This window comes from Gymnoscopelus microlampas, assembly GCF_963454915.1.
Source record: "Gymnoscopelus microlampas genome assembly, chromosome: 22".
NCBI lineage: Eukaryota > Metazoa > Chordata > Actinopteri > Myctophiformes > Myctophidae > Gymnoscopelus > Gymnoscopelus microlampas.
This window is the reverse complement of record NC_139959.1, coordinates 18,873,859-18,889,676: the sequence shown is the minus strand read 5'-3', so window position 1 is coordinate 18,889,676 and position 15,818 is coordinate 18,873,859. Positions and strand designations below refer to the sequence as shown.

Sequence of the window (15,818 nt, the reverse complement as noted above, 5' to 3'; positions counted from 1 at the left end):
TAAACTAAATGCTTATCAATAGCTTTCTTCACCAATGTGTTCATAACGGTTGTCTACTAACACCTCTCAACCCAACTGCTCTGGGAAACTTTGTGGGAGCCAATCAAAGTTGGGGTACCCAGGGTGAAAAAACTGAATTACGAGCTTGTGGGATGTCTACTTTGTGGGGGTGCTGAATCCATTCCAATTATTAGACTTTACTCTTTAGTAACAATTACGCCCTGGTCATGTAATCAGCCATGACTACTTTCAACAAAGCATTTGTTTAGCTATTCCGGTTTCACACTCTAGGACTTATGCCCCCATGGGATTTTTTTTCTTTTTAAGACTATTTAGATGTATTGTTTTTTTTGCAAATGTTTTTATTCTGTACCTTAGCACTTTGAGATTTGTTTCAAATGTAAAGTGCAATATAAACAAAAGTTATTATGATGATGATGATGATGATGAGGATTATTATTATTATGTTATATTACAACAGTAGATATTTGCAATATTGCCCATTTTTTTCCCTGCAAAACACTTAGTTTAAAGGTTTCCTTATCACATCAAAATGTTGAATGGAAGTTATACTGTGTTCATCATGTCACATGTTTTGCAAAAAAAATACATCACATTTTCCCAAACAATGAGAACACACTTGCTCACACAAACTCACACTTGACGCAGTACCTAATGGCTACTGCACTAAGTACTCTCTGACAATGGACTCAACACGTACTCTGATAAAGTTTCCAGTGGGTATTGGATAACCGGAGGGGCATGCGTGCCAACGGGCATTGCCCTATTCAAACTATAAATTCCAGGTTTATAGGATGTATGTTGTGTGTGTGCATGTCTGTTGTGTGCGTGTGCGTGTGCGTGTGTGTGTGTGTGTGTGTGTGTGTGTGTGTGTGTGTGTGTGTGTGTGTGTGTGTGTGTTTGTGTGCCCAAATATGGAGATGTCTGACATCACCATTATGGCGTCATTGCCCCGAATGGGTTCTAGCAGCCATCCCCTGCGAATGGTGGGCATGGAAGACGTCATCACTCCCAAATGTGGAATATCCAGACCGGCTTCCATATGATCCGAAAACTGCTGGGCTAGCATCGTCAGATGGGAAGAACTCATCGATAATTTCATTGGCCAGTTCAGAGATGTCCTCGTTTTCATGGTTCCTCAGCTGTTCCATCTTCTCCAAACCGCCATACTCTTCAATGTGGTTTGCAATGACTTCAGCCTCGTCGTCGGCCATCTTGAGGATGTTGTTGAGGCCGTCCAGGACCACCTGCACCACCTGGTCGTCCTTCACCGTCAGCAGGTTGCAGAATGGAGGGATCACCTTCTTCTCAATGAGGTGCGCCACCTGGTCTATGCTCCCCCTTGTTGTCACGTTGGTGATGGTCCAGGCTGCTTCCTTCTGAATACCAAAGCCTCCCTTGTCCAGCAGGTGGATGATCATGGGTACAAGCTTAGCATCAATGACCGCCTGCACCTGCTGCTGGTTGCCCGCTGTGATGTTGGAGAGAAACCACATTGCCTCCTTGTTTATCTTCTCCTTGGGGTGTGTGAGGAGAGCGGGGATGTGACTGAGGGCATCGCAGTTGAGCACAACCTGGGTCTGTTCATCCGTACCGGTCACTATGTTCCCCACTGCCCTCTGTGCAGCCATCTGCACTTTGACCTTCGGGTGACGCAGCAGTGGAACCAGGTGGGGAACGATGCCGCAGTCAATGACGATCTGGATCAGCTCATCTGCAGTATCTGTCAGGTAGGACAGAGCCCATACAGTGTCCACCAGGATGCTGCAATCAGTGTGCTGGATCAGCACACAGAAAGCCGGCAGTATCTCCTGAATAGTCTCCATGGGCGGGTCGGTGTCCTTGTGGTAGCAGAGGTTGGCCATAACCCAGGTGACATTGCGGAGAAATGTGACAGGAATGGAGGAACTGATGAATGATAGCAGGGGCTTGACGACACCCAAGCTGATCAGATAGTCTCTGCACTGGGGACCATCACCTATGATGTTGCCCAGGGCCCAGACAGCCTGCTCACACACATGTTGGTGAGGAGAGTGAAGCAGCTTCAACAACAGTGGTATAGCATTGGACTGGACCACAGCTTCGGTCTGTTCTGAGGTACCTCCCGCTATGTTGGTCAATGCCCAGGCTGCCTCATACTGGAGAGCGGGGTTGTTATCTCTCTCAAGGCAGTGCACCAGAATGGAAATGATCCCAGACTTGATCAGGTCATCTATGGGAGGGTTAATGTCCCTAGATAACAACTTCCTGGCAGCTTGAAGAGCATTCATTTGCACACCCTGGTTGTCACTAGTGGCATTTTGTACTATTGCTTCAAGAGAGGCGTTTTGCAATTGTAAATCGCCATCAGCATCAGGGTCATCATAGATGTCCTCAAGGGGCACATTCCTCCTCTTGAGAAGGTGTTCATCTCTTTTGATCTTGCGGAGTTCCACTTGCAACTCAGTCCTCTGTCTTCTCATAGTCTCCAAATCACGACCTGTGTTCTTGAAATTCCTCAGCCGCTGATTGTCCAGTTTTGCGTTATCAGCCATGACAGTGATCTTGACTTGTGTTCAACCAATACCTCTCAATGTAATTAAGCCACCTGGTGAGCTACTTGCCTTTTCTCAACCTTTTTGGTTTTCAGTAGCAGGGCAGCCTCTCCTGCTCTCTTAAAGACTTTTATTAGTATGGCGGCACAAACATCATGCAAAGCTCAGCCAAGCCGCAAAGCCGATGGGTTGGGTTGACCAATCAGAAAAGCAGATGCCTGTTGATCTCTTTGTATGGCAAATTGAACGCCGTAGGAACCCCAACAAGACAAGACAAGACAAGACAAGACCTGTAGCTTAGTAGTCTGTCTGTCTGTCTGTCTGTCTGTCTGTCTGTCTGTCTGTCTGTAGCTTAGTAGTCTGTCTGTCTGTCTGTCTGTCTGTCTGTCTGTCTGTCTGTCTGTCTGTCTGTCTCTCTGCAGCACTGAACCACATCAAATCTGAGTTTTGACACCAATCCTCCTACTCCTATATTAAAATCAGCCAATGGGCCGGTCGGCAGACGGGTGGCCCAGGTCACCATGACTCGGCCATAACAATATAAGGACTTACCATTGCAGCTAAGCTGCTAGATGTTCTAGACTCTAGATGCGAAGGCCGGGTAGCGGCCTGAACCGAACCTATAGTTAAACTAGAAAAAGTCGGAGCACAAGTCTCCGCCAGGTCAGGTAGGTTATTATGGCCTCCTGGTGGCACTATAATAGGCCAATGTGAAAACAGTCCCCGGTCACCACAACACCATAGCTGATTCCCTCTCCTGTTGTTTTGACACGGCCACAGGCTGACTAAATAATCGATTTAAACAGGTTGTTTCTTCCCCGACCTAAAATATTTTGTGCCCTTCCAAACCTTAAACGTCTGTACGCTTTGGAATCTACCATTCGTTTTTAGCGGCGCTGGCGCCGCTCTATACATAGTATAGAGCGGTCCTGCTCTATACCTGTCTTTTCCGTCAACGTTCTGATTGGTCAGGTCTGTCAACGTTCTGATTGGTCAGGCCCGCCAAGGTTCTGATTGGTCAGGTCCGTCAACGTTCTGATTGGTCAGGCCCGTCGAGGTTCTTATTGGTCAGGTCCGTCAACGTTCTGATTGGTCGCTCTGATTGGTCAGACCCGTCAACGCTCTGATCGGTCAGACCCGTCAACGCTCTGATTGGTCAGACCCGTCAACAAAGTGATTGGTCAAGCTTCACGTGACACATGGCTATAAACACATTATAAACACATGTCGATGACAAAATGTATCAAAGGCGCCGCTACCTTCACACAGGGTGTGATTTTTGGATACAATGTGGCGAAAAGGGTAATAGAGCGGACCCTTTGCGGCCGTTCAACCGATTCTGGGACACCTGTACAGCGGAGTGGGAGGTTCTTAATGGGGCTACTAAAACACAAGCACGTTCTCCCTGAGCATAGTATAAACAGCAGGTGCTAGAACAGCCAGATTATTTGCTACAGTTGGAATGAGAGTTCGATTATCTTATGCATACTAACTGGTATGCTTAGAACACTGCATTATATTATATCTAAGGAATTAAAATCATGTCACGGTGCAAGGCAGGAGTGAAGAACCCAAGTGCAGAAAGTGAAGCAGAGGCAGGAAGGTTCAGATGCAATGGGTTTTATTTACAGAAAATCGACGAAGGAAACAATAGGAACAGGCACGAGGAATCACTATGAAAAACTATGAAAGGAATCACTATAAAAATAACACTGGCCTTTCATAGGAAAAGATACAATGAAAACACTATGTCAGCATGACTGAACATGGTGACTACATTCAACAAGCTGGTAAAGCTCTGTGAATACATTCGCCATCAGCCAATTTGCTTGGCCCTATTCTGGGCATGTCCTGATATGTGAGCATTTGGTGGAAATAGCATATGTGACACGGTGGGAGCTTGTAGATCTGCTATTTTCGGTGAAGAGATTTGGTGTAGGGAATAATGGAGGGGTCCAATTACAGACTTAGTTGACCCCGGTCAACATAGGGAAATTCTACAATTTACAGTGCATTCTAATTATGTGCATACGTGCTCAAGTAATTATAATTTTGTAGTTTCTTTATTTACATTCTGACACGTTTGCTTGTTTGAGCTTATTTGAGCAGGACGCCTTGAGCTAAAGTAGGAGGACAGGTTTAATGGTATAAAAATATGCTAGTTTAGGGCTCTCTGCACACAGGGCTGCTGCGTCGCCTTTTCCAGCTTCAAACACATGGATTTGTGGTACAGAATACAGCTTTTCTTTATCATAGTGTTCTGCATTATGCTTTAACAATATTGTCAGTCACTTCTGGGTTTGTGTGTCAAAGGTCTCAATGACAATATGTTTAAACATGCAAATACTGGGCTAAGTTTAGATTAAAGAGCTGCTATTAAAGCCATTGTCCGTACTTTTTTAGCTGTCACACTCCCTCGTGAAAGGAAATGACAAGCATACAATATGGTGGCGTGATAACATAATTTGTCACTGGGAGCTGTGGGAGCGGTGGGAGCTCCTCACTGGCCGGTAGGGTACAACCAGAAGTGCAGAAGTGGCAACACAGAGCTGTGTGGGGAGGAAAATTCATTTTCATAACAACTAAATTGTGTGGGTAAAAATAACCGTCTCCTTCAGGGCTTATTATTATTACAGCACTATTGATTTTCGAGTCAGAACGAGTACAGTCTGCTCTCTTTCTTAATAGGAAGGATCAATGCAACATCCTTCTCAAGTGCTTTTACTGCACGCCAATGTTTATACAGATATAGGGGATCTGATTTGTCACTCTTCTTTGACTTCACACCTTGTCTTTTTACTTCTATGTCTAAGCCTCGTTTTCTCTGTATAGACACACAGAATATGTAGCTCATGAAGGTACTGTTCTAATGCATGGTTTAATTAATACATTTAACACAGAGTGTGTTTTGTCTCTGTTTATTCTTTTCTAGGCTTGCTGAGACAAAATGAAACTTTTGGCCATTGTTTTCCTCAGCACCCACTTGTTTTACTGCGTCTTAGGTATATCCTAAAAGCCATTTCATGGTGTTCCTTGATTGTGTGCGTGAGTGTGTGCGGTGTGTTCAGTGGTGGAAAAAGTACTCAAATTCTTTACTTAAGTAAAAGTATCAATACTGCAATGTAGAAGTACTCTGTTACAAGTAAAAGTCTGAAATTGAAAATTTACTTCAGTATAAGTACAAAGGTATTGGCATCAAAATATACTTAAAGTACCGAAAGTAAAAATACTCATTAGAACGAATGCCCCATTTCAAGTTTTCAATTATTTAAAAATCATTTGAAAATAGCAGATCTGCAAGCTCACAATGCGTCGCATCGCGACGCATTGTGAACTTGTAGATCGGCTATTTTCAAATGGCCGAAATGTATATAGGCTGAAGTGGTTAATATATGTTTTGTATTGATAATACAAATCTACTAAGTAACTAACTACAATTTTAAAATAATTGTAGTGGTGTAAAAGTACAATATTTGCCTCTGAGATGTAGTGGAGTAGAAGTAAAAGTATTGGAATGTGAAAATACTCAAGTAAATACCTAAACATTATACTTACGTACAGTACTTGAGTACATGTACTTAGTTACTTTCCACCACTGGGTGTGTTTGACATTGACAGCAAGAGGAAGTACTCATGAATCCCTGCTGATCCCAATACAATACGGGCTACTATTCAATACAACGTCCATCCATCACTTCACAGGGGGCAGGTCTGTGATGTTCCCGAGGCAGAACTACGACAGCTACGTGGAATTGTTCCCACTGAGGACCATGTCATTGAAGGCCGTCACTCTGTGCATGCGTGTGGGCTCATCGTTGCCCCTTAAGGAAACCATCCTCTTTGAATACCGCACAAAAGAACGTGATGAGCTCACCATCTGGCGCATGAAGGATGGCAGGTACAGTAGATGGACACATTTGGTTGTCTCCTGTGCTTTTGTTAACCACTTAAACCCTATATACTTTGTTGATGGCCCACAGGGTTCTATACAGTAGGCTCATTGATTTCTCCATAAATGGTAAATGGTGCATTTACATAGGGCTTTTATCCAAAGCGCTTTACATAGATTGTGCATTACATTCACCCATTCACACACACATTCACACACCGATGGCGGAGGAAACCATGCAAGGCACCAACCTGCTCATCAGGAGCAGGTTGTAATTTATTTAATCATGAATTAAATGATTGTGAAAATAAACGGGAAGGGAAGGAGACGCCAATAGGCTTATTTTGAATCATTTTTTGAGCAATTTGTGGCTATATGCGGTTAATTTCTCAGCATTTTCGTGCAACACGTCATATGATGAAGTATAAAATAGGGCTTTAGTTAGTTGTTAAACAAGTTCATGTTAGTGGTGGTGACTGTGAAGAGTGCAAACCCTGCCTGCACCAACTCTTGCTATGCAACACCTTGGCTGATTGATTGATTGATTGATTGATTGATTGATTGATTGATTGGGCAAAATTATCAATCAATCAATCAATCAATCAATCAATCAAAAATAAAATGAAAAAAAGAAAAAATATTTGAAAGTTGCCATACGTTTGCAAATGGTCTCACCATCAGAACGAGCCCCGATCTGAGGGCGCATACCCTTTTTGTTGAGGTGCATAAGAAGAACAAAGTAAAATACGGGATATAAAAATGCTACACTGATCCTGGCACACAGACATAAGCTATATGTGGACATATTCAAGAACAAAGTATGCCCCAAGTCCTGTGCCGCCTGACGTCCAATTGGGACGGGAACTTGCGTGGGCGCACTTCTCTAACACATGCAAGTGTCAGTCCTGATGGATCACTAGGTAAATTAGAGGCTACACAACAAACCCTGGGACACTGTCCAAACATGTGCAGTGGAGCAGGCTCTTAGACAAACAAAAGGGAGCAAAGGCATGCCCCCTTTTACACCCCCAGCAAACTGAACCCTGGAAACGAACATCACCGGCGAGTATTTAACATCAAAACTGTTCAAAGATGCCTCATTCATAATGGCTTATTTTTAGTGAAAAATCGACCTAGTTCAGAATCACAATGATGTTGCTGTATCGCTGCATAATATTCACATTCTGCTCATGACGCAAACAGCAGTTCGAAGCACAAATGAAAAAAAACATTTTTACATTTCTGTTTCTCAAATCTAGATACAGACTTTACGTGGGCGGCAAGAGTGCTCCGTTCAAGCTCCCTAAGATGACTGCACTTCTGTCTCACATGTGTTTCACCTGGGAGTCAAACATGGGCGTGACAACCGCCTACTGGAACGGCCAGAGGTCCATGATGACGAGTCTCCAGAGGGGCTACACGCTCACAGCCGGAGGCAGGATCATCCTCGGGCAGGACGCAGACAGCCTCCTGGGTCACTTTGACTGGCATCAGAGTCTCGCTGGAGAGATCACCGACCTCAACATGTGGGACCATGTTCTCCGCCCTGACAGGATTAGGGCCATGCAGGATAATCTGAATGCTGGAAGAGGCAATGTCATTAACTGGGCGACAGCGAGAATTAAAGCTAGCGGGGAAGAATCTGTGGTCGCTCATGATTGTGCCTAGTGATTGCTGCCATTGTTCTCTCTCATATAGCATACAAGGAAACAAGATGTGGGCTCTGTGTAGTGTGGACCATCAGCCTGATTGAACCATGGAAGCCCATATTATTCAAAAGTTACACAGCAGTCAGTTAGTCATGGCAATTATGGAGATAACTTTACTTCTATGATGTAAAGTATACTCTTTTAAATTGGGTGATCTAACATAATTTACAAAACACTTATTTCACGAGCAACATCATTGATAAGTAAAGCAATTCATCCTGCAGTTTTGATTATTTTGCCTGTTATTTGAGTTGTAACTCATATCACATCACATTGTTTTCAGATTTCTTAAAACCACTTAAACTCTATAGCGTACTTCCTTGACTAGGGTCCCTGTCAGCAGGGACCCCTAGTCACAGAATGTTCACCTATTTTTACATATTATTACAGTGCGTGCACAGAGTTGGGATGCTAGGGTTCGTGTTAACTTAAAAAGTGATATAAAAACATGGCCTCCTCACTTATTAGAAGGAAAATATCAGTCACTAGAACCAGGATTCTAAAATGGTTCAAATTGAGTTTGAAGTTACAATGGGTTCATATAGGAAGGGGGCATGAAGGGGGCAACTTCAAAAGGTTCTGAGGTGCACACAAAAGCCAGAGTAGACGTTAATAGACCCCAGAAGTGTTGTAAAGTCAAATATATATGCTGACCAGTCCTATTTGAACTTACTAGCTCACACTGGAAAAGCAGCTACAAACATGCATGATTTGTAAAAGTTCCCCAGGCCTGAATAAACGTTGTTAAAGTATTATTTGCGTTATTCCCTGTATTACCCATCAATACAGAAGAACGTCTGTTAATCTTCCTTCCACCCCTCCAAGCCCCACTTTTCGGTCCAGGCGTCCATGGTATACTATAGCTACTCTGTCCGTTTTGGCTAAAGCATTGTGCACGGACTATGCGCATTAAGCATGCGTCTTTTCAAGATGTGAAGTGAAGGTGTTTTCTAGATGGAACTGTGTACCATGCCTGGCTCCATGTATGGCATTAAATGGCAACATATCTTGCCTGAAAAAGAAAAGAAATACATGTCTCTGGGACTTGACACTTGCAAGCTTGAATACATATTGCGATGGTTCATTCATGTTTGCTCACATTGACAGTTTAATGCGACCTTTTGAGATGTGATAGCATCTCTGACGAGGAGCAACGGTAACTGTGTTCCACCTATCCTACACTGGGGACAATTTGCCTTCTATTTTGTTGAAGTGTGACTTCTGCCCCTGGTATGGGGCAGCGGGTAGAGAGGCAGTCTGGGATCAGAAGTTTACTGGTTTGCCCTCTAGTTCACCCAGTCTGACTGTGTCCCTGAATAAGACACTTAACCCTTACTTGCCAGGCTCTGAATTAATAGTGCCCACTGCTCCGAGGATGGGTAAAGGCAGAGGACAAATTTCATTTGCGTGCAAATGTACTGTGACAAATAGCCCTACTACAACTAAAGGGAACTATTTATTTTATCTTTGTGTGTGTTGCATAAGTTAGCAGACAGTGTTACCTTACAGTGTTGTGTATGCACTGTTGAATGCAATCTAACCTCAGATCCCAGGCTTGCTTGGAGTGAGATTGGAGGCCCGGCCATGCAAGATTAAATGCTGTTAAACGCTAAATTTAGTTACTGTGGTTAGCCTTTGGCCGGTAGTATAGACAACAAAAAACTAAAAAACAATTATAAATTAAAGAGTTCAGTAATTATGGCCTTAGATAGAGATAGATAGATAGATAGATAGATAGATAGATAGATAGATAGATATAGATAGACTGGATCACCAGAGTGGGCGGTCCTAGAGGGCGTATTCTTTTCCTCTGGCGTCTCAGTAGCCCATGGGCAAGGGCATCAGAATGGGTGAGCAGGCACTAAGCATTAATCCAATGACAGGGAAGGATGCCCGTAGGCCTTGTTATAAAGCCTAATGGCCACTGGCAGGAAGGACAACCCAAGATGGTCCCCTGTGTGTGTGTGTGTGTGTGTGTGTGTGGGGGGGGGAGGGCAATGAGTAATTCACTCCTTGTACTCCTGGTACTCCTCCATGATGAAGGAGGCGTGCCAGAAGTCCTGTAGCAGGTTGATGTCGATGTGTAGATGCTTGCGGCTCACGTCGTTCCAAAGGTTGCAATCTATTCAAACTTTAAGAAATTAAGTTTCATTCTGTTCAAAGAAAGTAGCAGCGAAGGCGGCAGGGACGGGGTGGGCCTTGCCTCTTTGGGCTCCTCACCACCTATGTGTAGCTCTGGTCCTGCAGGTCCTACTTTCAACTCAATGGCTGCAGGCTTCGCCTCCTTCTCAGCCTCCATCAAGGGTTCCAGGCTGGCAGTCGCTAAGTCCACAGATTTGTGCCCTCCATTGAGCTGACCATTAACCTCATTTATGTCTGAATCGTACTTGAACCGTGTCTTCCTGATTCTGTTCATAGAAAGTAGCAGCGAAGGCAGCAGGGACGGGGTGGGCCTTGCCCCTGTGGGCTCCTCACCTACTTTCAGCTCAAGGGCTGCAGGCTTCGCCTCCTTCTCAGCCTCCATCAAGGGTTCCAGGCTGGCAGTCGCTAAGTCCACAGATTTGTGTCCTCCATTGAGCTGTCCATTAACCTCATTTATGTCTGAATCATACTTGAACCGTGACTTCCTGATTCTGTTCATAGAAAGTAGCAGCGAAGGCGGCAGGGACGGGGTGGGCCTTGCTTCTGTGGGCTCATCACCACCTATGTGTAGCTCTGGTACTGCAGGTCCTACTTTCAGCTCAATGGCTGCAGGCTTCGCCTCCTTCTCAGCCTCCATCAAGGGTTCCAGGCTGGCAGTCGCTAAGTCCACAGATGTGTGCCCTCCATTGAGCTGACCATTGACCTCATTTATGTCCGAATCGTACTTGAACCGTGTCTTCCTGATGCTGAGACCTTTCTTGAGATCTGCCAGGAGAGCTATGCAGCCATCGTTTTGTGGCAGGACACCTATTTTGATTGTTTTGTCCTTCTCCTCTTTATGTCTCTTGGATTCTTCTGCCAGTTGCTTCTTTTTATCTGCCTTGGCTGCTAGATCTTTCCTGGTTTTGTTATCCTTCAAGGCCTTGATGAAGAGTCCCCGAAAAGTCTTAATAGTTCCAAAGAGCTCATCCAGGGAGAGCTGATCTTCACATAGGTACAAAGCCAGCTCAATTCTCTTTTCATCAATTCCAGAGAATTTATCATTTAAAGCTCTGCATAACTGCAAGCTTTCCTCAATAACTTCTGCATATTGCGCTATCACCTCTTCATCAGAGTTGGAGACTTTCTTGGCGGCGTACTTCAGTCGTCTTAGTAAGTCACGAGCCTCTGATTGGCTATTCTCCAGGTTAACTCCTGCTGCCTTTTCACAGATCTTTAGATCATCTGTTAATACCAATAGTTCTGGATGGTTCAACTCCATGTCCTCCACAATGTGATGAAGCAGTGTGATGCAACTCTCATTTGCTTTGGTTTCAGTAAGCTCTGGCAGAGAGCTGATCTTGAACCCTGTTGCGTTCCCTATGCGACTTCCATAGTTAAGGAAGTTTCCCACATCCAGGATAAGTCTGCAGAAACCTGGCAAGAGGTGGCACTCCCTGAGGGACTGGCAGGCTTTCTCGACTAGTTCGGCTTTAGGTTTGAGCGTCTCCAGCACTGAAGTTGTTTCCTCACACAGCAGCATACACTCAATCCTCAACTGATAGCATGGGACAGTGATAAGTAAGTTGTAGAAGCGATCTGCATTAGCCAAACTTTCTTTCTCTCCTTTGAATGACTTCAGTTTTTCAATCTCATATTCTTCTGGAAGTAGTTTTACAAACTGTTTCAGCAGCTCCTTATCAAGCTCCTTATTCCCATTCTGGATAATAGCTACAAAGTCCTCATTCGTGCATTTGACCTTCTTCAAAAATATGTTCAGATTCAAGTTTTTCTTTGGATCAATGAAAGTAATCGCTTTCGACTCCTTGGTAGGAACAGCTGAACCCTTGTCTTTGTGCTCGGCCACCGGTATACAGAACAGCTGCTCGATCCTGCTGTAGTCAGGCTCCAAGGTGGGAGGGTCTTTCTGAGCCAATGCCCACAAGGAGTTGTTACCATTAGAAACAACATGAAGCTTTCTCCACTTGAGCTTCTTCATCCTCACGGTCGGGCGTCGCCCTGCCCTGGTTGGGGCTATGTCGGAGTGGCCCAGGGACTGGCTGCTCTGATCCACTATCATGCACTGAGGAGGCGGAGGGGGAGGGGGAGGGGGAGGAGGCCCTCTATAGCCTCCGATGCCTGGTGGGGTAGGTGGGGGTGAAGGGGGGGTCCCGGGATGACTACCTATGTTGGGCGTAGGGGGAGGGGCAGGGGGTGGTGTTGGGCACTGTTTGGTGCCTGGTGGTCGCGGCTCTGTCATACATGGGAGTAAGGGCGGTGGGGGAGGAGGAGAGTCACATGGTGGCATCTGGGCAGTATAATGACCTATGTTGCTCTTGCCTTTGGGGAATATTGAGTGCTCCATCTGAGAGTCTGGCGGCAGCAGGATGACTCTGTTAGTCAGAGCCTCTAAAGCCTGTTGCCAGATGTCACAGCTCTCAGAGTCCAGCAGCAGTAATGTCTGCAGGATGGACAACAGATGCATGGAGACTGGGGAGCTGCTCACCTTGTTGAATAGAGCAGTAAACACCTCCAGGTGATTGTTCATGTCAATGCCATAGAGCCTTGGAAGCTTATCCTGATCATCAGCCTTTGCCTTTTCAAAAGCTTGACATTGAAAGTCTTTGTTCATCTCCATGGCTGCAGGCTTTGTTCTCTTCTCAGCCTCCACCAAGGGTTCTGGGCTGGCAGTTGCTGCAGACCTTTGGCACAAGCTTCTGGAGATCCTGTTGCTCCTTACCACGTTGTTTCTCTGGTTCAACCACTTGTCTGGAACAATAGAGTCGTGGCTGTTGGAATTCAAGTTCATGACCTGGTCCAGTGGTTTCTGTGTCGCCTCAATGTCTTTGACCTCCAGCACCTCGTCTTTGACCGGCAGCAGTCCTGTGCTCTTGGTCAAGCTCCCTGGAGTCATCTGGGAGATCCCCGGGACATTCTCTATGCCATGTGGTATTGGCCAGACACTGGTGCCGTAGAATCCCAGATCTGAGCCGTGGGGGTATATGTGTATATGGTGTTGGGACTCGGGCAGGATGTCCAAGTTTTCGGGTTTGACCCGTTCTACCAGGGAGCCTTGCAACGCTGAGCCATACTTGTTTTTCATGGTCACAACATTACATTCCGCATGTTGCAAAGGTTGAAATATATTAAAATTCAGATTATATTTTTCATTCTGTTCGTAGAAGGCAGCAGCAGTGGAGGCGGGGACAGGCGTAGGAATCAGTAGAGTGTCTGCTTTCAGCTCCATGGCTGCAGGCTTCACTGTCTTCTCAGCCTCCACCAAGGGTTCTGGGCTGGCAGTCATCACAGATTTCTGGCAAGAGCTGCCGTAGATGAACCTGTTGCTCCTGACAACGTTGTGCTGGTTCACCGGCTTGTCCATCACGATCAAGTTGTGGTTGTTGGTGTTCATGCTCATGAGCTGTTCCAGTGGTTTCCCTGGCGCCTCAATGCCGTTGACCTCCAGCACCTCGTCTGTGACAGCCAGCATCCTAGGAACGATCAAGGAGTTTAAGTTCTCTGGGACCATCTCCAGGCCACGAGGCTTGTCCGAGCCATGGCGGTAGATGTGCACACTCGACTCGGGCAGGATGTCCACGTCTATGATTGAGGATATGTGTCGGGCGTCCTGTGGCATGCTGATGCGGATGTGCGGGTGCTTGCTGCTTACGTCTTTCCAAAGTGCGACCAACGCCTTCCTGTAAGTCAGCATACTATAGTTGTCATTCTCAACCTCTCCTTGTCTTTGTATGAAGTTCCTCAGCAGTGGGTGTGCCGTTGGTGCGTCCTTTCCGTTGTCATCACTGATCTCCAGTAGGTCATTATGGCCGTCAGCATTGGCGATGGTCTGAAAATGCATGATGAGCTTATTGAACTCCTCGAACTTGCCGGATTTGACGGTGTCCACCAAGAAACGCCACAACTCTGCGCCATTGCTTTTTACAGCCACAGCATCACATTCCGCTTGTCGCAAAGGTTGTAATTGCCCATTCTGTTCGTAGGCGACGGCAGCGGTTGGGGCAAGGACATGGTTGTGGGTCTTCTGTGGGGGCTCCTCAGCTATGTGTGTCTCTGGCTGGGGCCCCAGCAGGGTGTCTGCTTTAAGCTCCACGACTGCAGGCTCCACTGCCTTCTCGGCCTCCGCCAAGGAGTCAGGGGTGGCAGTCACCGCATACTTATTGTGGTCATCAGAGGCACAATTCATTTTGTCTGGGTAACCATGGGCAACGACATCGATCATCCCTGCTGTAAGATTCTACGCTATGTACTGGATGTCTTGTTCAAACTGAACCAAGTCCAGCAGGTCACTGACTTTAAGCCACATGTGTGATGACGTCATATCACACTACTTGAGAGTGATTGGATGGCAACAAGCTTCAGCTACTACTAGATGAAGGTGATCCACAAAAAAAAGAAAGTTGCATGAAAAATGGCTTGTTTTTGTTTTGTTTTAGATTTTTCTGTTGGCTTTTATGCCTTTATTGATAGGACAGTAGTCTGAAAGGAAATGGGGAGAGAGATGGGGAGTGACATGCAGCAAAGGTCGTCGGGTTCGGGAGTCGAACCCGCGACACACCTTACCAGCCTATAGGTGCCAAGACGGTTACACCAACTATCCGGAGCCAAGATTTTAAAGACATTTTCAGGAAAAAGTGAGGTTGGAGGGACGGAAAAAACACACGGTCAGTGGCCAAGATAAAAACTGAGAGCTGGATTAAGAAACTCTGGTGGTTCTGGCATTATATTTTGGCTAAATATGCTGCAGTTTACATAATGTGTGTAGCCTACAGAAACCCCTCCGCTGCTTTTATTGTCTCCGCCAGGCCGAAAGGCATGGCGAGAGAGTATGTTTTGCCCCCTGTCCGTCCCCTGTTGGCCCAGGAAGAAATGCCACTTGAAAACGTTCACATCAGCCTCATGGTGGCGCTATAACAGGCTGATTCACGTTTTTACCTAAAGCTGCACCGATCTGCGTGCAACTTTGCACGCACACTCCCTAGAGGCCAAGGAAAAACCTTTGCCCTGCATTTTTCACATCTGCCTTTTAGAGCGCCACCAGGAGGCTGACTTTTGTAAAACAAATGTTTTCCTCTTACTCCTTCAGATTCTGTCCAAAAAGCACACAAATCGGTACACAGTATCTCTATAGTCATGTGATCAAGATGGATGTGTCCCATATTTCATATTCCATCCTACTTGCCTAACATTGGCTTACAAATTCCTCAAATCATGAAGGCAGTGTGCGAATTCCGTGAAATCTTGTACGCACATTCCCACTAGGCCGAGGAAGAAATGCCCCCCTTTTCACATTGGCCTGTTATAGCGCCACCAGCAGGTCTAATATAGCAAACCACATTTTTGGAACAAAATCATGAATCATGACAAAATCATGAGTCCCATTGCTGTGAAAAGCCTAAGAAGAAATGGAACCCTTTTCACATTGGCCAATTATAGCGCCACCAGGAGGCCATAATAACCTACCTGACCTGGCTGAGACTTGTGCTCCGAGGAGCACTTTTTCTAGTTGATATTGTGGAATTTTAG

The 15,818-nt window shown here is 45.7% G+C and overlaps 2 protein-coding genes across 2 annotated transcripts; one reads left to right on the top strand and one right to left on the bottom strand.

The window, feature by feature from the left end:
- Positions 1 to 965: 965 nt before the first annotated feature.
- LOC311038547 (importin subunit alpha-3-like) lies at positions 966 to 2,562 on the bottom strand (the record flags this gene model as incomplete). Its single annotated transcript, XM_084048120.1, has 1 exon — positions 966 to 2,562. Exon 1 carries the CDS (start codon positions 2,553 to 2,555, stop codon positions 966 to 968), a length of 1,590 nt encoding a protein of 529 aa, XP_083904246.1. The 5' UTR covers positions 2,556 to 2,562.
- Positions 2,563 to 6,271: 3,709 nt separating this feature from the next.
- On the top strand, positions 6,272 to 8,112 carry LOC311038546 (C-reactive protein-like; the record flags this gene model as incomplete). The annotated part of the gene is made up of 2 exons (XM_084048119.1): positions 6,272 to 6,453; positions 7,704 to 8,112. The coding sequence occupies 2 exons, from the start codon at positions 6,272 to 6,274 to the stop codon at positions 8,110 to 8,112; spliced, it is 591 nt and encodes a 196-aa protein (XP_083904245.1).
- Positions 8,113 to 15,818: the final 7,706 nt, after the last annotated feature.